Here is a 22,116-nt window from a genome sequence, read left to right as displayed (position 1 = left end):
ATATATATATATATATATATATATATATATATATATATATATATATATATATATATATATATATATATATATATATATATATATATATATATATATATATATATATTTTTTTTTTTTTTTTTTTTTTTTTTTTGGAGGGGGTGGGGGTGTCACTGTAAGATTAAAATTTCTTAATGCAATAGTTTGCACAAACAACAAACTACTTTGCTGCAAACCACAAAACGCGCAAAACCATCATTTAAATAGGGCGTCTCCAACAGTTTTGCACCTGCCACCAGTTACGCAATCGCTCTTGTTAAATCACCCGCAAACCATGGTTCAGCCCCTCGCGCAAAATTCCAGTTTGCGAGCGCAAATTACTGCACGCAAAATTGGATCTTGATAAATCCGGCCCAATGACTAATTTTTTATGTTGAGACTGGACCTAATCTTATATTCCTAAACCAATTTCACTATAAAAAGACAGTTTACAAAAAGATTTTTTAGTAAGTTTATTAAAAACCATGCATTATAAATTTTAAAACTTACTTTTCCTTATTTAGGCGTGTTGCTCATGAGAGAGCTTGTTTCATATGAAGGTGATTTTGAATCAAAACTATTTATGCATTGTAACTGTGAATATGAAGTCTCAGAGAAATCATATAGAAGTTTAATAGTTCTAGATATTTCTCCCTTTCACAATTACTAAAAGTAACATCTCTTCTTGACCTCATTTAAGTAAGATTAAGAGTGCTAGGACTTTTTGACAGATGTGTTCTTGTTCTTGTGTACAACAATCAATGCATAGGAGGCACCAACATGTCTGGAGTGGTTTATGTAGTGTGCAGTTTTTGACATTTCACTAAAATCTAAAAAGATTTAAATTTTTTCGTTTTGGTTTGACTTGCATTTGGATCATTTCATGCTGCCTAAAGGCACTAATGAGTTAAAAATCCCCAGTAGGAGATTAAAATGTATAAAAACCTGGTCATGATCAACCTGGTTATAAAGGTTAGGAGGGGTTCTTTTAGATAAACAGTAACTTTCAATCATCGAAGAAGCTCATTTCTGAGCCCTTAAATAGTTATTGGGGAAAATGCATCATTCATCAATCAAATGGAACCAATAATGAAAAAAGAAAAAAAAAAAGAAACAACTTTTTATTTGCTTAATAACATTTCCTTTTCCATTTCCTTTTTTAATTTATTAACTTCCCATACTAAATTAATATGGGCAACATGGATAACAAGGGCATTTTTAAAAATTTCTTTCAAAAACTTGCTCGCAGCTGTTCAGCAGGTGGCTTCCACTTCAACAGTTTCACTTCTTGAAGCTGTCATAAATGGCACAGATGGACCCAGTATTCAAGGTGAGACAGCCAGTAGGAAAGTTTAAAATGTTTATTAATACATAAACAAAACAGAACAAAAATGAGCTTCTGAAGATCTGCGGACTTGTAGCGACTGCAGGAGGGGGGCCGCCCAAACACTGACACTCTGGTTTAACAGTTCAGTCCATCCTCTCAATGATAGGCAGGATCAGCTGATGTACTGCCAACAAGATCCCTGATGCAACAACCCCAGTGAAGAGGCAGGACTCCGATCCAGGACAGGGATTCAGATCAGACTGGAGTAGCAGTGGAATCAAGGAATCTGTCCGGTCAGGGGTTCCGATTCCACTCAGGAACAGACAGATCCGGGTTCCGAGAATCCATCAGCGCGTGAAGGCAGGTTCAGAGTCGCATGCGTCAAGCATCCAACTCAGACAGAAACGCACCTGGGAGGCAGAATCCAGGAGGAGTCCAAATGTAGTTCAGACGAACAGATCAGACAGGGACAGAGAGGGCCAGGAAAACAGAACCCATAGGGAAACACTGAAACACTCTCCCTATTGGTTAGGGAAATACCTCACCTGAAGACAAGGGCTCAAGAGTAATCTCCTACTGGAACCGGGGACAGAACCCTTGGAAATAAATCTAACCAAACAAAACTGACATACAGGACACAAAAAGAAACTCAAACAATGATCTGGCCTTGATAGCTGGGCTGGACCAAATATAAGTCATCACCTACAGGTGGATAAAGATCAGAGATAATTAGGAACTGGGCAAAACTAGGCAGGTGAGTGAGATAATCAATTAAAAAAAGCTATCAGAGCAGATCATGACAAAAGCAGCTTCCAAAACATGTCTTGTCACCATCTACCGGATTCACCCAATCAGCAGCAAATAAGGACAAGAAAGAAAAACATGGTGGACGAGCGACAGCTTCTATTGTTAAGGGTTTGCAAACATAAACATTTAGAGGCATCTTACGATTTGGGCCATAAATATACACGGAGTATAAAACCTGCTGACATTGAGCCCCTGCATCTTATTTGCCTACGTCAGGGGTGTCAAACTGGTTCCAGAAAGGGCCGTGTGGCTGCAGGTTTTCTTTCCAACCAAGCAATAGCACACCAGACTCCTGTCAACTCATCAAGTGAGTCCAATCAGAACATGATGACTTGATGAGACGTGCTTCCAGCATAACTGATTCTTTACATTTCAGCCCAAAGTTATTAAAACCATTGGAAGTTGGACACCCTACGAATGGACACCCAAAGATGAATAGAAAATAGTTTTTTAATGAGCTTATTTTTTTTGTCTTCCTAATTCAATTTTTTATCTAGCATGCAGTAGCTGTTACTGTCATCTAAATTTCTATCCTTTATTTTTCTTATTTACCAATATTTATCCTAAAGTTGTTATAATTGTTACTCTTTTCTGGGAAAGAAAACAAAACAATTATTTTAAACAGAAGAATCCTAAAGGTTGTTTTTTTTTCCCTCTCAGAGGTTTACTTTACACAGTTATAAAGTGCATGAAAAATGGAAGAATATTTTCTTTAAAATTTTGTTTTTTATGTTGTGCAGTGATTCTGTGGAGATATGATAAAACAAAAAGCATGTTTTTTTATCTTTGTTTCCAGCTACAAACACTGAGAAAATATTTTTATATTTTTAATATCTAACTCTTATTAGATTTTCATCTAAGGATGACAGTTAAGTTTTTGCTAAACTGGTTAACTTAAACAGTTTTTCCTTGTTTAAGATGACCTTCAGTTCTTTTTCAAAACAAAAAGAGTTCAGAGCATGAGAGGGAGCGATAGAGGAAGGGACAGGGACCCTGTCCTTGCTCCTATCGCTATGGGATCAGTGACCTGGTCTGACCACTTCCACAGCCAGCACCTCAACCTTATCCATCACCACTAGATAGTTATCACACCAGGGATATAGGGGCCTGATCTAAAGGGGAGAGGGCAAATGAAAGAAAACAGGGACTTCCTGCCCTGAGAACAAACTACCGTATTTTCACGACCATAAGGCGCACCGTACTAAAAGGCGCAGTCTCAGTTATGTGTCCCATTTCTGTATTTAACACACACATAAGGCGCACCGGACTATAGGGCGCGTTTTTTATATACAGGTACATGTCCTCTACTACCTTTAAATACCTCTACTGCGTATTTAAAAATACAGCGGGCCCAAAACTGAGTATGACTGTGCTTTATTTATGTATTTATTACAAAGTATTAATCAAACCTGCGAGCTGGCCATGAGACAGACACATCGCAGATGACACAGCGCTGTGATTACTCCTAAATTAACTTAAAATCCTGAAACCTGCCGACGGAATATGTTCGCTTTTATTGCCGGTATCCTGGTGCCTGCACTGTAAATTATTTAGATGAAAAACACCTGCCAGCCACCGCGGTGAAGAGGAGGAGACCCGCCCAGAGGCTGCTGTTGAATTAAGTTTTCAGGTAGAAAAATAGAGCGGGAGCAAAACTGAGTATGTTTGTGCTTTATTCATGTATTTATTACAAAGTATTAATCAAACCCATCAAAGTCATCATCCTCTGTTTCTGAATTAAACAGCTGCGCTAAATCAGACATGCCAGTTTCCCATTCTTCGCTGTCAGTCACTTTCCGTGCAGCGCGGCTCCTCAGAAATAATGCCGGCTTTTGCGAAAGCTTGAACAACAGTGCCAGCAGATACGTTAGTCCAAGCATCTACAATCCATCCGCAAACTGTGGCGTAATCTGCCCGGCGCTGCCTTCTTATCCTGAAACTGTGGTCTCCGTCGGTCATCCATCGCTCCCACGCCGCTCGCAGCCTTACTTTGAACGGCCGCTTCACACCGATGTTGAGCGGTTGAAGTTCCTTTGTCAGACCCCCCGGGATAACGATGAGCACAGCGTTCATTTGATTCACCTTTTTTTCACATCAGCTGTGAGATGGGCACGCAGCGATGGTGATGCGTGGAAAAAAGCACCTGGTCTCCTCACATACACCTGCCTTTCATCATCTTCTCATCCATCCAGCCTTTTTCATTTGTGTTAATATCATATGTCCTCAGGGCGCTGTGTCTGTCTCGCTGTCAGCTCCCAGATCAGCTTCTCTGATTGGTTGATGCGGCGCGTCCAGCAGCAAAACTTCAATTTTTCCATCTCGAGCAGCAGCGGCGCGTTGGCGGTGCGTCAGATGCTTAAACGCTCCCGACGTGCTGCACCTGCAGCTCAAAACGCGCTGCGGGACCTTTTGCTGCGCCTATACGCGCGTCAACCATTGACTTTGCATGTAAACTCGCTGCTTCTGCTGCACCTGCTGGGTCCGGTTCACACCGATGTCGAGCGGTTGAACAGCGAGCACAGCCTTAATTTGTTCCCCCATGTTTTTCACATCAGCTGTGAGACGGGCACGCATGGAGTTACATATTAACAGCGATGGTGATGAGTGGAAAAAAAAACACCTGGTCTCCTTACATTCAGCCACTCTTTCATCATCTCCTCAATGAGGTGGTCTCAAAAGTCGCAGTTACAACACACATAAGGCGCACCGCACCATAGGGCGCACCGCACATTTTGAGGGGAAAAAAAGACGTTTAAGTGCGCCTTATAGTCGTGAAAATACGGTAATATAAACAAACAAAGCACAAACACCTTAACTCTCACAATGTATCTTAATGTTATGATCCTTTAATGGCAAAACTAATCGTAACACAAAATCTTCAAAATGTTTCTGGAATTGTGTCCTTACTAATGTTCCAAGTGCTGTTAATAAAATTAAACAAATATTGGCCTTAGTTCAGCTTTTGTGTTAAACATCATGTAACATGAGAACATTGGAGGAGCTTTATTTTAAAAACTTGGAGCAACAAATTGACATTTTTGCACATGTAGATACTGATTCTTTAACAGCTTTTGCTAATGACGCTCCTATTTTCTTGACATACATGCACTTTTGTTCTTTGCCTTGTGTGTCTTTTTGGCAATTACAGGTAGACTGGTCCCAGGTTCTGGTGGAGTTGTTCCTTTGTTTTGTAGCGAACCAGAGAAACTAAGTCTCACTGATTCACAAACACTCCCGGGAGTTTTGTCTTTGTGAGGCTGGCTGGTACAGGGATGATACTTAAGTTGCCTCAAAAGAAGTTCCATCTCGGGCTGAGAGTGAAACACCCCAGGAATCTAAAAGAAGAAAAAAACAGAAACAGAAGTTAGCAACTAGAGAGAACCCTTAGATAAAAGGTCTATGAATTTACAATTTGTACTAGAAACAGTGGTACTTATTAAATTTTAGGTAACAACTGCAACTATGTTAATGTAGGAATTTTAAACTTTAGGTAAGCCTTAGGTTTGAGAATCTCTTATTTCAATTCATTAAGTCAGACAAGTTAACATTTTAAAATATTTCAACAACGCAATTAGAAAGTTTTATGCTAAATTAAGAGCAAAATTTTGTAAAAAAGCCAAAAAGTTCTTCAATAATAAATTTGCAGGAATTCTTTTTTGTGGTGCCCGTTTGGGTTATAGAAGTTAAAATAAAAATCTGTCATCACAAAGCTCTCTCCATGGATGATGGTATCAGAATTAGACGAAGATGTTGTATGTTAATCATCTGTTTTGCATGCTATATTTCCAGTCCTTATGCACAATAATTTCCAAAGGTCATAGTTTGTTCTCCTTTTTCCCCTACTGGTCATTTCATGTTTACCTTGAATTGTAATGTACTTTTTTAGAATCTTTCTGCAAAGTTTCAAGCTCACAGACTGTCCTAAAAAAGTCCTGCAGTAGGGACACAAACATCTAAAGCTGAAGAGGACTCTACTTCAATTTAATCTTCATTAAGAAAACTTTTATCCATCCTTCTATTCATCCACCCGTACGTGAAACCCCAATGGTTGTTAGACAAATATAAAAAAAAAATCACAATGTACAAACTCCAGCATTGTTATAGAAGCACTAGGATATCTGTTGTACTGAGCATGCATTTTAAAACAAACAAAAACTTTGTCTTATTGCTTCCAAATTGAAAGAGATAAATCACTGACAGTCTCAGTAATAATTATTCAAATCACAGTGGTCCTTTTGCCAGTCTCTTAATTAAGAGACCAAAGCTTCAAGTCAGAGGACTCTGTATCTACTCTATATGCTAATAACACTTTCCTATTTAAGCCACTGAGACTGAGACAACAGAGAGGGAAGGGAAGGAAGTCTAAAGTAAGAAACGGTTGTATCAAGTAAAACCTAATTCTTTATTTTACTGCATTAACAAACTAGTTATTTAGACAATAGCTTACTGCTAGATAACATTTTTAAAACTGAATGTTAGATTTAAAAAAACAAATCATTCTACGGATTTTATTAATAAAAAGAAATTAGTTAGTTTAAAAGAAGTCTATTCTTACCTCTAAGATATAAAAATTCAAGAATTCAATAAATAATTAAATAATTAATCAAATAATCAAAGTAATAGTTTAATTAATTCTGTATTTGGATGGCCCACATAAAAAAAAAATATCCCTTAGATATGTAGAAATCAGCAATGGCAGCAACGTTCAAGGATCTACAACCTGGAATAAAGAGACATTTGTTCCATTTATCATTCTATTTGTTATCTGTAACTACTTGGAGATGGTACCTATCTCTAGCATTCATGACTGAGAGATGGGATACACCCTGGACAGGTCACTAGTACATCACAGGGCGACACAGGACAAAAGAAAAATGCATACACACACGCTGTGTCACTCTATCCTTGTGGGGACCTTCCATTTACTTCAATTCCCTTCCCACTCATTTCTATGGCCTAACTCTGACCCCTACCCTAAACCTAACCATTACCAATTCATAGCTTAACCTAACCTAAAATCTATTCATGACATAGCCCCACACCTAACCCAGCTGCAAAAAGAGAACCGTTCCTCACTAAAAATAATTTTTTTCCTTCTATGTGTACAGCTAGTTTTGCAAGGACAGAACTTTTTATTTATTTAAACAAATACAAAGTAGCAGATTGTAATCTGGATCATTAGCACCAAAGAATTTTTGATTTCAAGCACTGTTTCCATACCTGCAATCTCAATTGGAGAGCAGGATAATAGCACCTACTTATATTAGCACAGAAACAAATGTGTGTTCTTTAAAGTTTGTACACAAAGGCATTGCCGTCCTCATAGAAATACACAAGCCCACACACAAAAATCCAAAAGTACCAAGCCAGCTATGAGAAGAACAATGATGTTGACCCCTGGAACACTGCATCTCTGTCTTTGTCAGAGGGACTTAGAGCCTTTTGGTAAGCCGTGTCTGAGCAACTGTATCTATATGAGTGTGTGAGGGTTCATGTGTGTGTGGGCTAGGGTACGAGGAGTGAGGAAGGATGAACTGTGGTGAAGAGCCATCTATTCACGGCTGACAAGGTCAGAGCTACTATGGGAAAGATAGCCCTGCCATATGCAGAGGTGCAGGGAGGGAGACAAAAATATATAGTTAGTTAGAAAGACAGAACGCTGGGTACACTTTAACTAAGCATTTGTTTCCATCTTATTTACAAAATAAAATGTTTATGTGAGAAAAAATTAAAACTTGCATTGAGTGATTAAACTTAGAAAAATCCTGTCTTTGATAATCTGCTTTTTGAAAACAATTGGATGATGACAGATGTAGGGAGAGTTAAGACAGGAAAAGTGAGAGGATTCTTGGTGCTGAATCAACAGTGACCAGTGTGCTTTGTCTTCATTATGATCCCAGTGGGGAGTCACAGAGTTTTGTGGGAGCGACACACACGCTCAGTCACACACACTCACACTTATGCACCTGTACCAAGGGAAGAAGAACTAAAATACTCCCCTCAGCACATCAGAAGAGCCATTAGAACTTACATGCATCCAAATTTTAATAAAAAAAGCCCACTTCTACTGGAAAAACAAAATCAGGAACAATGTGTTGTTTTGTTTGTTTTTCGATGTCCCACCTCTATAGACCCACCCTATCATAAGTAGGCTACTAATCTAAATGTCTGTTAGCTCAAAACATGTAAAAAGGATGCTTAATGCTTAATTTTCAGGGAAAAACACAGTCACATAACATGGAGTGGTATATACAAATGATCAACTTGTTAGTTTAAAGAAATAAGTGGTTAAAAGTTGGCTTATCTATAAAGTTTTGTTCTCAAAATCACTCAGAAATTAGGGGATGCTGAATATGCATAAGGTTCAAATATTCAATTTTTTTTAACAACCTAAATGTTTTTATTGTGGGTACCAGATTGGCAATCCTTACATAAATAAAGCTGAAATATATTAGTCAGCCCTGATATATGTATATTTGTGAAAGATACATAGCAGATACTGTGGGCTCCACCACTGTACATGTATTAAGATACTAAAACAAATAAGGATTAGCTGTTGTGCAAATGTTTTGGGAATAAAGACAGATTAATGAAAAATAAATAAAAACATCTATGATCAAAGGGATAAATACACAGGTAAATCAAAAGAAAATGGTATTAAAAAGAAACACAAAAACATTCTTAAATGCTTCTTGGGGAAAACAAATTATTAATCAAATAATCATAAAGAAAGCACAATACAGTATGCATCCTTAGTAAATCAAGGATCTGATCAATGCAACTTCATTACAATATGGAAAAAGATATATTTGAAAGTTTGTGTTACCAAATACTAACCTGGCTTGTGCCCATGAGATGGTGCAATTTATGAGCTTGGTAGAGTTTGGTTGTCTGCTCTTTAACAGCCTTTAGATGTTCTCTCTCTTTTTTCTGGGCCTCCTCGATCTCATCCAGCTCTTTTCAACATAAAGTAAAATAAATCCAAATATATTTCAAAAGAGGTCTATCATTTTTCTCATTGAATCAGTTGGTTTTCAAAGAACAAAACACTACAAATCTAAGTAGAATACAAAAACAAGTAAAAAGAACTAAACAAGAACAGAAATGTACAAATAGCAATGTACCAAACTCCACTAAGTAAAACTCAAAATTCATACTAATTTCTACAAAAGGAAAAAAAACAGACTTTTTAAATACTAAAAATGTCCCAACAGTTTAGGTCTTTAATACTTTTTGCACCAAGTCAGGACATTAAAAGAGTTTCAGGCAATTCATAGACAATTAAATGGCGTTTGTGCAGGTGTTAAATGTATTTTAAGCACAGCCTGAAAATTCCCTGAAGTGTCCTTCAGAGTAATAAAAAATGTCTAATCACACAGGGACTGATATGCAAAGGCAATGGAGCAATGGCAGAAAAACAAGGAAATGAGACTCCACGGAGGGAAAAAAGCAAACCGAAAGCATGAGAGGCTATAAGTGGGAGGATGATGGATATATTTCATCACAGCAGCTAGGACAGGTCTGTCTGTGACATCTGTTCCACAAAGCTGGCTAAATGGAATGCATTAAAACCCCATACACAGTTATTTGATTCCCCAATCACACAGCCTTATTGTTACAAAAGGGTAATAACTTAAAAGAGGAATTGGAAACAATTACTAAAACACTTACGATATGATAATTTGAAGAGACGCCCACAAAGCTTAAAGTGAAACCAATCTATTTCCGCATGCGTAATACCAATAAGAGTTTAGCCAGAGCTCATCAACAATCCTGCATCTTTTTTTTTCTGATCTGTGTGTGCTTCTGTTTGTGCATCAGAGTGAGGATTATTTTTTGGTTTTCACCATCAAAGTGAGGACAATTTTTAGGATTTTGCTGGTCATCACTGTCTTTATTGCTAACGGTTAGGTTTAAGACTAAGGTGTAAATTGAGTTCAGGTTAAGATTAGAGTTAAGTATGGCCTGGTAATTATTAAATTTAGGGTTATTGTCGGAGTAAGGGCATAGAAGGGATGAAAATGACTGAAAGTCAACACACAGTCCTCATTAAGTATAGCAAGACGAGAATGTGTGTATGGCTTAGACTAAATAAAAATTAAAGGGTGAGAAAAAAATATGACAGCTCACTTTGTAACATCTCTGACAAATATACACCAACATTAAACAACTTATATCAACTGCAAACTGAAAATACTAAATTTAGCTGACTCAAATAGGTCAAATATTCAAATCCAAAGTAATTTAAAAGATAATGAAGACACCTGTCCACCTGAGTTCTTTGTCAGAGACAGAGTTCGGAAGCAAAAAATTTAATTTGCCAGAAAGTAAGCTGTTATCAGCTTGGGCATAGAGGAAGAACCTCTCAGTGTCTGTTGGGGACTAAGTACCATGTTATTAGATCTCTTGAGCTTTGTAAACTCTAGAGTGTGGTCTCAGTGGATTGAGTTTATTTACCCAAAATGTCAGATGGGTATCTGGGGGAATCTAGTCTGAGTGAACAGTTAAGGCCCTGTCTGCACCAGACTACATATTTAGGGATAAAGGATATTTTCTGCTTGCACCACGAGATAAATATTTTTTTAAAGCCTTTTTTAAGCAGGTATTCTCAAAACTTTGGCCATGTGCAATTATTTTAGGCAAACCTTATCTCTTATATTACTCTTCAGCTAATATTGAAGCTTTTTCAGACTGAAATCCACCTAACCATATAGACCAAGTTTATATTAGAGAGAGTGAAGCACCAGGGGACAGCAGGCCACATCTTTGGTCATCCAGCCAAAGATGAGAGCAGCTAATAGGCCAGGTTTTAAATATGTATTAGAGCCCTGACCTGATTGGCTGATTTAATTGATCAAATTGAATGATTCAACAGTCTGCAAAGAGTCTATACCAGGGGTGTCAAACCGGTTCCAGAAAGGGCCGTGTGGCTGCAGGTTTTCTTTCCTACCAAGCTATGGCACACCAGACTCCATTCATCTCATCAAGTATGTCCAATCTGAACATGATGACTTGATGAGATGACTGGAGTCTGGTGTGCTATTGTTTGGTTGGAAAGAAAACCTGCAGCCACACGGCCCTTTCTGGAACCGGTTTGACACCCCTGCTCTATACTGTGAGTCAATATAGACTGTGACATTAAATGCATTGAGTTCTCTGCAGCTTAAAACACAATATTTCTGTTTAACCAATTAAAGTGACAGATTCACTAGTTCATCAAATGAATAAAATTAACAGGGTTTTACAAAAGGAAACCATGGCTAAAATTAATGTGTCAATCATTGATGCTAAAACAAAAGGCGAACATAGTCAAAGCATCTCACTTCTTTCGTTTATCAGTCCAATATTACATTCACATACAAATTGCATTCACATACAGACACATAGAAAAAAAAATATACTACAATCAGACTGAAGGAGAGAAGTTGACTGTACCCAGAATGGATCAGACACAAAGGCCAGCAAAAGAAATACTGATGCATAGCCGTGGAGACTGATCGCAGGGCAGGCCTGCTCTATCTCCACCCTAGCAGCTCCCCTTTCATGAATGTCCTTGGGAGGGACACAATAGAAATAGGAATGAAGAAAAACTGAGTAAAGACAGACATGAAGAAGAAAGCATGGAGAGAAAAGGGGGGAATACGGCTTACAAAAAAAAAAAGAAATAGTGCACCTCAGCCCGGTGGCAATCTAGAATTTCTCCCCAATTCTCAAATTTGGAACTTTTAACTTGTAAAGTTTCTTTACAGTGTTGTAGCACCAAATGGAGAATAATTTATCTGATTATGGCAGAAATAATTACCCAGCTGTTTATTGAAGGTAGAGGAATAATTCATGTAGTCAACAGGCCATGTGAGTGGTAACATGCTAGTGGATTAAACAGCAGAACGTACTAGGGTGAGCGATCAGGTCATGAGCGATCCAAGAACTAAATACCTAACAGAGGGGGGATATTTTCAATAAATTACAGACCAGTGTTAATTGATCATGACCTCTGTTTCTCTGCATAAACATGATTATCTGAAGCAAGTGAGAACTTAACACCCTGAGCACAAGAAGAGTGTGTCTATATCTGCTCTTTTATAAAAACAACAGGATGTCTTAGATTTGTATTATAGCCAGACCAAACATTCAAACATGTAAACAACTAAATGATCCTTTTAACTCACTTTAGTATAGTATAGTATAGCACAGTACAGTGCAGTATAGTACAGTACAGTACAGTACAGTGCCGTATAGTGTAGTATAGTACAGTACAGTATAGTATTTAATGATTTAGTCCTCGCATGCCTTTTTGTAGGTTGAAGAGGGAGGAAGGAAGGTGAAATGCAGATGGGGTTTTTCAGGAGAAAAGGCAGTGATCCAAGGAGTACTTTTACAAATTTACATTTAATTTTAGCAAAAGCCTAGAGATATTTTATGATCAAATCTATTAACGTTAAAAATGTGGCTATGAGCTAAACATGATAGTTGTTCTTTTTTTGTCAAAACTAAAAGATGGTGGTGTTTCTTTAGCACTAAGCCCTAAAGCAGAGCATGTTTTATTAATGCACAGGCTGCACATTACACATTAACACATACATTATGCATACCTTTTTGGTTCTAGTTTTTGTTGTATAAACGTGCCATATTTTGAAAGTATTGTGACAGTTTGACATGTGTAATATGCTTTGATAACAGAGAAAGAGGAGTCCGTCCAGTAGCATTTTTAATAGTATTTACAGTACAGAAGTTTTCTCTTTTTTAATTCCGGAGTTTTTATTGTCATTACACTGTCACAAGTACAGCGCAACGTAATTTAGTCTCTGCATTTAACTTATCCCCTTGGGGAGTAGTGGTCTGCCATTGTGCGGCACCCGGGGAGCAGTGTGGGGTTAAGGGTCTTTTGCTCAAAGAGTCAGAGTGGCAGTGGGTTTTGATCTCACAACCTCAGGATTCCAAGCCCTATGCCCTAACCACTAGGCCAGCACTCCCCTAACTAATATTGATATGTGTATATATACTAACATGTGAACATGAACAGGCTGATTTTGAAAAGGTGAAGGGGAGAGAGAGAAGTCAATCAAAAGTTTAGGAGTTGCAAACTTTGGGTGAATAGAAAGAACGTCAAGTGCTGTACAGGTATGGCACACCCACTGCTCACAAAACACTGTTACGGAGTGCTGGAATGGATTCTCATTCTAAAGCCTGGTTCTAAAGCCTGGTTCATAGCCTGGTTCATAGCCTTAAATCATCTACATTCTGCTTGGAAATGAGATGTGTGGAATGCTGCCAGCAAAGTATTTGCAGCACTATAATATTCAGTGTGGTTTCCTTTAACTGATATTCTGGCCCAACTTTAGTGGGAAGTTATGAGCACTGAACACAAGCTTACATTTAAAGAAGTGAAAGGACTGGAATTCATGAATTTATGCTGTGTCATATCTTTATCACCTCCTCCTCCATTTTAGATGTGATTAATCTATCTCTGTTACAGGGATATGTACCTAAAGCTTTTAAGGTTGCTGTAATTAAACCTCTGCTTAAGAAACCGTCTCTTGACCCAGATGACTTGGTCAATTATAGACCTATATCCAATCTTCCTTTCTTATCCAAAATTCTTGAGAAAGTAGTTGCCAAACAAGTTTGCGATCACTTACACCATAATGAACTTTTTGAAGAGTTTCAGTCTGGCTTTAGAGCTCATCATAGCACTGAAACAGCTCTGGTGAAAGTCACTAATGATATTCTCATGGCCTCAGATAATGGACTTGTATCTGTGCTCGTCCTGTTGGATCTTAGTGCTGCATTTGATACAGTTGACCATAATATTCTTTTAGAAAGACTTGAATATTTTGTTGGAATTAAAGGAACAGCACTAGACTGGTTTAAATCTTATCTATCTGATCGAATTCAGTTTGTTCATGTTAATGATAGATCTTCAACATGCTCAAAGGTTACCTGTGGAGTACTACAGGGATCAGTGCTAGGACCAATTCTCTTTACTTTATACATGCTCCCAATTGGTAGAGTTATTAGACAGCATGGGATTAATTTCCACTGTTATGCTGATGATACCCAGCTACACTATATTGCCAAAAGTATTTGCTCACCCATCCAAATTATTGGAATCAGGTGTTCCAATCACTTCCATGGCCACAGGTGTATAAATTCAAGCACCTAGGCATGCAGACTGTTTTTACAAACATTTGTGAAAGAATGGGTCGCTCTCAGGAGCTCAGTGAATTCCAGCGTGGAACTGTGATAGGATGCCACCTGTGCAACAAATCCAGTCGTGAAATTTCCTCGCTCCTAAATATTCCACAGTCAACTGTCAGCTGTATTATAAGAAAATGGAAGTGTTTGGGAACGACAGCAACTCAGCTACGAAGTGGTAGGCCACGTAAACTGACGGAGCGGGGTCAGCGGATGCTGACGCGCATAGTGCGAAGAGGTCGCCAACTTTCTGCAGAGTCAATCACTACAGACCTCCAAACTTCATGTGGCCTTCAGATTAGCTCAAGAACAGTGCGCAGAGAGCTTCATGGAATGGGTTTCCATGGTCGAGCAGCTGCATCCAAGCCATACATCACCAAGTGCAATGCAAAGCGTCGGATGCGGTGGTGTAAAGCACGCCGCCACTGGACTCTAGAGCAGTGGAGACGCGTTCTCTGGAGTGACGAATCGCGCTTCTCCATCTGGCAATCTGATGGACGGGTCTGGGTTTGGCGGTTGCCAGGAGAACGGTACTTGTCTGACTGCATTGTGCCAAGTGTAAAGTTTGTTGGAGGGGGGATTATGGTGTGGGGTTGTTTTTCAGGAGCTGGGCTTGGCCCCTTAGTTCCAGTGAAAGGAACTCTGAATGCTTCAGCATACCAAGACATTTTGGACAATTCCATGCTCCCAACTTTGTGGGAACAGTTTGGAGCTGGCCCCTTCCTCTTCCAACATGACTGTGCACCAGTGCACAAAGCAAGGTCCATAAAGACATGGATGACAGAGTCTGGTGTGGATGAACTTGACTGGCCTGCACAGAGTCCTGACCTCAACCCGATAGAACACCTTTGGGATGAATTAGAGCGGAGACTGAGAGCCAGGCCTTCTCGTCCAACATCAGTGTGCGACCTCACAAATGCGCTTCTGGAAGAATGGTCAAAAATTCCCATAAACACACTCCTAAACCTTGTGGACAGCCTTCCCAGAAGAGTTGAAGCTGTTCTAGCTGCAAAGGGTGGACCGACGTCATATTGAACCCTATGGATTAGGAACGGGATGTCACTTAAGCTCATATGTGAGTCAAGGCAGGTGAGCAAATACTTTTGGCAATATAGTGTATATCTGGCTATAAATCCAGATGAAGCTAACCCATTACATAGATTACAGGCATGTCTTGAAGACATAAAAACCTGGATGACTCTTAACTTTCTGCTTCTGAATGCAGATAAAACAGAAGTTATAGTCTTTGGACCAGAGTCTCTGAAAAAGAAACTGATTAGCCAGTCACTTCATTTGGATGGGATTAAACTGATTTCAGATAATAAAGTAAAAAATCTTGGTGTTATTTTTGATCAGGACCTGTCTTTTAAATCCCATATCAAAGAGGTTTCTAGAATTTCCTTCTTTCATCTGAGGAACATTGCAAAAATTAGAAATATCCTGTCCAGGGGTGATGCTGAGAAACTAGTCCATGCATTTGTTACTTCAAGGCTGGACTATTGTAATTCTTTACTATCAGGAAGTCCACAAACTGTAGTTAAAAGCCTTCAGCTGATCCAAAATGCTGCAGCCAGCGTTCTAATGAAAATTAAAAAGAGAGATCATATCTCGCCTATCCTGGCTTCTCTTCATTGGCTTCCTGTTAAATCAAGAATAGAATTTAAAATCCTCCTTCTCACATATAAAGCCTTAAATGGCCAAGCTCCATCTTATATCAGAGATATGATTGTTCCTTATGTTCCTAACAGAGCACTTCGCTCTCAATCTGCAGGTTTACTAGTGGTTCCTAGAATTTCTAAAAGTAGAATGGGAGGCAGATCTTTTAGTTATCAGGCTCCTCTCCTGTGGAACCAACTACCAGTTTTAGTCCGTGAGGCAGACACCCTGTCTACTTTTAAGGCTAGACTTAAAACTTTCCTTTTTGATAAAGCTTATAGTTAGAGTGGCTCAGGTTATCCTGAGCTATCTCTATAGTTATGCTGCTATAGGCTTAGACTTTTGGAGGACATAGGGACCCCCATTTCATCATTCTGCTTCATTCTCTCTCTGTTCTCCTAACTGCAGAATCTGTTAGTTCAATCTCTAACCTTCTGTTCTGTCTGCTTTTCCTCAGAGTAGCTTTGCCTCGTCTGTTCCTGTTTGGCTGTGACGTCATCCTGGAAAGAAACATCAGCTGTGCTGCTTCCATCAACACCCTTGTTTATAGATGTTGGAGATCGGCCTGTTTTCCAGAGTGGTCCTGTTTCTCTGACCGTGACTGGCTGGATGTGCTCTCTTCGTCCTCTGGCATGGGAGCTGGCTCGGAGCTCGTCTGCCTGGCTGTGTGTTTCCTGGACGGGGCCGCCTTTTACAGCTGCTTTTTGTTTCTCTGCTTCTGTCTCCTTGAACCCCAGTCGGCCTCGGCAGATGGCCGCTCACACTGAGCCTGGTTCTGCTGGAGGTTTCTTCCTGTTAAAAGGGAGTTTTTCCTCTCCACTGTCGCTACAAGCATGCTTAGTGTGAGGGATTGTATTTGAGTCGATGCAATCAACTGGTTTTCCTTAGATAGAAAACTTTGTATCAATTTGACTTTATGATCTGGTTGAACTGTAAAGTGCCTTGAGATGACATGTGTTGTGAATTTGGCGCTATATAAATAAACTGAATTGAATTGAATTGAACTGCAATACATTTCTTTTATAACCACCTCTGAGCAGTGTCATGCATACGCCAAATCTTTAAGCCATTTATAATGACTTCTTCACCTAAAGCACATAATAGAAGTGACTGACTTTCTTGTAGAAAGAATGACTTTGATTTGTAAAACAGAGAGATTAAAAAGTGAATGAATTCGGCACATGGCCACATGTAAAAATGTATAATTAAAATCATAAAAAATATATATCTTAAAATTTATTATTTATTCAGGACAAAGATTGTTTATGTAATGTGACTAAAACATCTCAACTAATTTTTTTACCAATCAGTTCTTTCCTACAGTCTGACCCAGGCACTACCTGTGACTGATACTCATTGTCTTTCGCTTTATCCAGCATCTCCAAGACCCCTCTTTCCCTAGACACCAGAGCCTGAGGTGTTCCCAGGCCAGCAGAAAGACATAGTTCCTCCAACGTGTCCTCTCAGTAGGACATGCATGGAACATCTCCCGAGAGATGCATCGAGGTGGCATCTCAAAAAGATGTCCAAGTCACCTCAGCTCACTCTTTTCAATGTGGGGAAGAGGCTCCTCAGCATATCTCTATGGTGGGTCCCAGCCACACTGCGAAGAAAGCCCATTTCAGCCATTTGTTTCTGGGATCTCGTTCTTTTGGTCCTCATCCAAACTTCATGACCATGAGAGTGAGGATATAGAACGACTGATATATCAAGAGCTTTGCCTTTTCGCTCAACTCTCTCTTTACTACAACAGACCAGTGTAGCTTCTACATTTTAGAAGCAGCTGCACCGATCTCTCTATTGATCTCCCGCCCCATTCTCCCCTAACTCGCGAACAGGACCCCAAGATACTTGAGCTCGTCTACTTGAGGCAGGTACTCTCCTCCAACCAGAAAGGGACAGCCCACATTTTTTTCAAGCCTCTCTTACAGAGCTTGATTCTGACTAAAGAGGGATCTACCTGTAGCAGGCATTTTGTTGTTACTTACTGGAGCAGCAAAACAAACACAAAGAACTCACCCAGCAGGGATCAGAGAAGGTAATAGTTAGGGTACTTGGTGGATAAGTGGCAGAAGTAACATAAATACATAATCAACAATGAGTTATGTTGTTGTTTGGATTTTAAATACTACATTTTACATAACAAAAAAGGGTTATTAACAGAGAACTTTGATGATATTTCCACAGCTTTGGTCTTGACTGGTCTCAATTTAAAACCTAGAGTCCTGAATGTTCAACGCTGAGGGAAAATCTGTACATATGTGGTCCAGTCTGAGACAACACCATAAAAAAGTGGTCTGGATACTGGTCTCATACTCGAACACTGCTATGAGGTACATTTATATGTCTTACCTTATAAGCTCATTCTTTATAAGAATTTGCTCCAGATAGCGTTTCCGGGCATAAAAGTCGAGGATATGCTTCCTTACATAGAATCCTCTCCACGTTTTCGAAATCTGTAGGGATTACAGAGAATTAATATTATTTATTTTCTTTTTCAAAAGCATGCACTGGAAATTTCAGCATGTGAGAAAATATAATTTTTTTCAGAACAAAACATTTTTTTAAAATAATCTAACAGTTGGTTACTGTGCCCCCTACAGAGACGTTAAATTCTCCACAAAACATTATCCGCTTAGTACTCTCAGGACTGTCCCAGGCATTTCCATATAAATCACATGCAACGTTTTATCCTAAAAGACAGTGACAAACAGGCTACTCAAGGTGAGACTGACAAGTGTCATAGCTCTATATATTTAACCATTTAAGTCCACACTCACTGAATAGGTTGCAGATTAAGTAGCACATACACCCACACACACCAGCGGGCCATTTTAAGGCAATGGGCGGATGTCCTTCAGACTAATTAGAAGATTAAAACAATGGCAGGTAAAAGAATAATTGTGCTATGCGAAGGCGGAAAAGGAGAAGGAGAAGTGGAGGCTGTGGGAAAACAACAAAGAGCAAAATGAGAATTAGCATTGATCTGCCAGTCAATAGATAATTTTAAATAAAGTAATTGGCACCACAAGTTCTTGCTGACCTCTGTTGACTAGTAAAATCAATGCTGTTGAATCTAATACAAATACGAGGTGCAGCATGTAAACACTAGTTTCTATTATGGCCTTAATACATTATCTTCTGTTATTCAACACAATGGGATGGAAAAAAAGGTAGATTAGAAAACAGGAATGGAGTCAACACTGATCTGTAGGAAACGTCAAAATTAAGATGTTTTTTCCCTCTTTCTTGCAACAGTGAACAGATATTAAGTGAAAAAGTTTTGATTTCGTTGGCTAAAAAAATAAAGAATTTATTTCTAGTCTTCTATCAGATTTTTGCTTTCTTGTGTTTTATACATACAAATTCTTATGCTCTTTCATCCTGGCGGCTGCATTTGATTGTAGTCCTGACACTGATGTAGACCAGACATGCAAAAGTCTCGACTTACTAACATATGTCTTTAGGAGCTGTGGTTGATCTAATGCCCTTTCCAACAGAGTAAAATTACTGCAGGAGATCTAAACAAGGCTTATTTAAGGATTAAACCCTTTGCTTGCTTACAGTTTAAACTACTAAAGGCCGGTTTATACAGCAAGATAACCATGCCGATTTCTACCCCATCTTTCCTCTCCCATTGCCCAGATATGAATATCAGTCCCTGGAGCAACTCAGGACTGATATTCAGAAGGATAATCCAGCCATGTGTGGTGTCTTCAGAGTGAACGACTGCTTGGTAGAATGCTTCAACCCCTCCAACAAATTTTATTCCAACATCCTGGATTCTATTGGCACAATATTTTGTAATGTATGGTTTCCATACAAAAAAGTAAAAAAAAAACCCACTGAACTTGTTTTACAACTATGAAGATGCTTTGCTTCCCAACCAGGAAGCTTTCTCAGTTCTGGGAAGTGAAACATCTTCAAACTTGGAAAACAAGTTTGGTGGATTGTTTTTCTAACTTTTTTGGAATGACTATGACCTGGATGACTGAGAATCTTCACCAGCACATGATGTCCATTGAAGCGATGTGCATTCCAGAGTTTGAAATTCTAAACTTTCCAGCTCAACGCTGTGCATGGTAAATGGTAAATGGCATGTACTTATATAGCGCCTTTATTCAAGTTAGGAGACTTGACCAAAGCGCTTTACACTACATTCATTCACCCATTCACGCACACACTCACACACTGATAGTGGCAAGCTACATTGTAGCCACAGCTGCCCTGGGGCTCACTGACAGAAGCGGGGCTGCCGTACACTGGCGCCACCGGGCCCTCTGACCACCATCAGTAGACAATGCAGGTGAAGTGTCTTGCCCAAGGACACAACGACACTGAAAGTCGGAGGCTTGAACCGTCAATCCTTCGATTTCAGGGCAAACTCCTACATCAAACGCCACTGTCGCCCCATCAACAAATGTGTCTTACATAATGATAAGCTTTTTGCTAAATATTATGCAAAAAATAGGGTTGGCATCAAAATATGATTTTACATTGAACAGTCTGAACCTGTACTTTTGTACAGTGAATTAGAACATTAGGAAAAAGTTAATGTTTTTCATTAGTCAGTTCAGAAAGTAAACAGTATGTTAAGCTAATTTGTTACACATCAATTGATCTTTCATGTGTTTGCCTCTAGTACTTTTGATGGCTAAAGCTTGCAGCTAATGAAAACCCAAATTATGTTACTTGTAAAAGTTTTAATGTAAAATAATGTTATGATGATGATAAGTGAAAAATTCCTGACATGGCAGTAACCAATCAGTGACACCTTTCACAGGGTAAGCCACAAACGTTTCTTAATAAAAGAGACTGTTGACAGAGTGCTGTGTGCAAACATCTTAAGGGAAAGTTAAGGAAAAGGAAAATGTGTTGTAGGAAAAGGTCAACAAGAAATAGAAATAACTACAGCATCAGGAGGAGTGTTTAAAAAGCCAATACAAGACTTCAGAGGAGATTGACAAAACAGTTTGAGTAAGCACTTGAAGGTTGGCCATACACACATACAACCCTATGTTATGCCCTGAAAGAGGAGTGAGGAGGCAAAAGTCTAAACTGTTAAGATGACTTTGGAGGCTTACCCTTGTTGATCAAATTTTTGAAGATACTGATTTAATTTTGTTCTGCGGGACCCAAAAATATAAATGCATAGTAAACTGACAATGCTACCAATATCCTGGCCAAAAAACTGGCCTTTATCTAAACCCCACATAAAATCTAATAAGTCGTTTTAGTAGGAAATTGATGGACTCCAGATCCAACAATACCGACAATGCAACATGTCAGCATTATCACTTGCCACACCGACTTGATATCCAACTGATCCAAAATGAACATAGGACAATTTTCATCAAGCCAGCTTTTCTGAATCGAAAGTCTTTTTTTTTTTTGATACTCTAAATTGATGAATTGTCAGGTGTCATTGGCCAAAACCACTGATCACCATGGTTAACAGAGAATAATTCTAAATATCATTCAATGTGTTAGTAATCTCCTATGTCAATTATTGTTTAAAACATGTTTTGACAAATTATTGTCTTTGATGGATCAGTAGAGAAGAAAACACTATTTAAAATTGGAAATAAAAACATATATACATGTATAAATTGTCACAGTCTTTCAGGGAAATATCTATTTCATTGGCTGCCTAATTTGGACCAAAGCACTGCCCTAAATTTTAAAATTGCTTTCAAAAGTCTCTCATTGTTTGTGTCTTTATTGTAGCTCAGTGCATAGGGGGTTAAAGAGTTCTTATCAAAGAAATATTAATTTATTGCTCATCGAGAGGTTCAGAGAATTTACTTCATGTACAGATGTCTGGCTTATTAAAACAATATTACAAAGGGGAGCATGCCAAACAGCCCATTTCAGAAATGTTGAGGGCCATTTTTGTTTTCAATGATCCCACAATCATTTTCTAAGCTTAGAGACGGTTACTTTTTTATATATAACAGGTCAGGTTGATTTGTAGACCTTATGCTTCTATTGAAACAAAATTATTAATTAAATTAAAAGTTCTGAAACATTTAAGCATGGTTAAAACAAACCAAAAAAGAGATTACATTTGTGAGGTTATTGATACGGTTTTGTACTGATGTGAATGCAAATGT

General features: G+C 38.7%; 1 protein-coding gene across 1 annotated transcript in view; it reads right to left on the bottom strand.

The window, feature by feature from the left end:
* Positions 1 to 4,986: 4,986 nt before the first annotated feature.
* The window catches only part of spata17 (spermatogenesis associated 17), a 33,764-nt gene continuing 16,634 nt past the window's right edge, over positions 4,987 to 22,116 (bottom strand). The window contains exons 5-7 of the mRNA XM_038307635.1: positions 18,356 to 18,459; positions 8,990 to 9,113; positions 4,987 to 5,487 (exon numbers count right to left, since the gene is read on the bottom strand). Of these exons, the coding sequence (XP_038163563.1) occupies positions 5,239 to 5,487; positions 8,990 to 9,113; positions 18,356 to 18,459 (477 nt within the window). The 3' untranslated portion in view covers positions 4,987 to 5,238. The remainder of the gene's footprint in view (positions 5,488 to 8,989; positions 9,114 to 18,355; positions 18,460 to 22,116) is intronic.

The sequence above is a fragment of the Cyprinodon tularosa genome, unplaced genomic scaffold, assembly GCF_016077235.1.
Source record: "Cyprinodon tularosa strain WSP-4 unplaced genomic scaffold, ASM1607723v1 ctg616, whole genome shotgun sequence".
Taxonomy (NCBI): Eukaryota; Metazoa; Chordata; class Actinopteri; order Cyprinodontiformes; family Cyprinodontidae; genus Cyprinodon; species Cyprinodon tularosa.
Note: the sequence above shows the minus strand (reverse complement) of the source record. Positions and strands in the feature narration are given on the sequence as shown.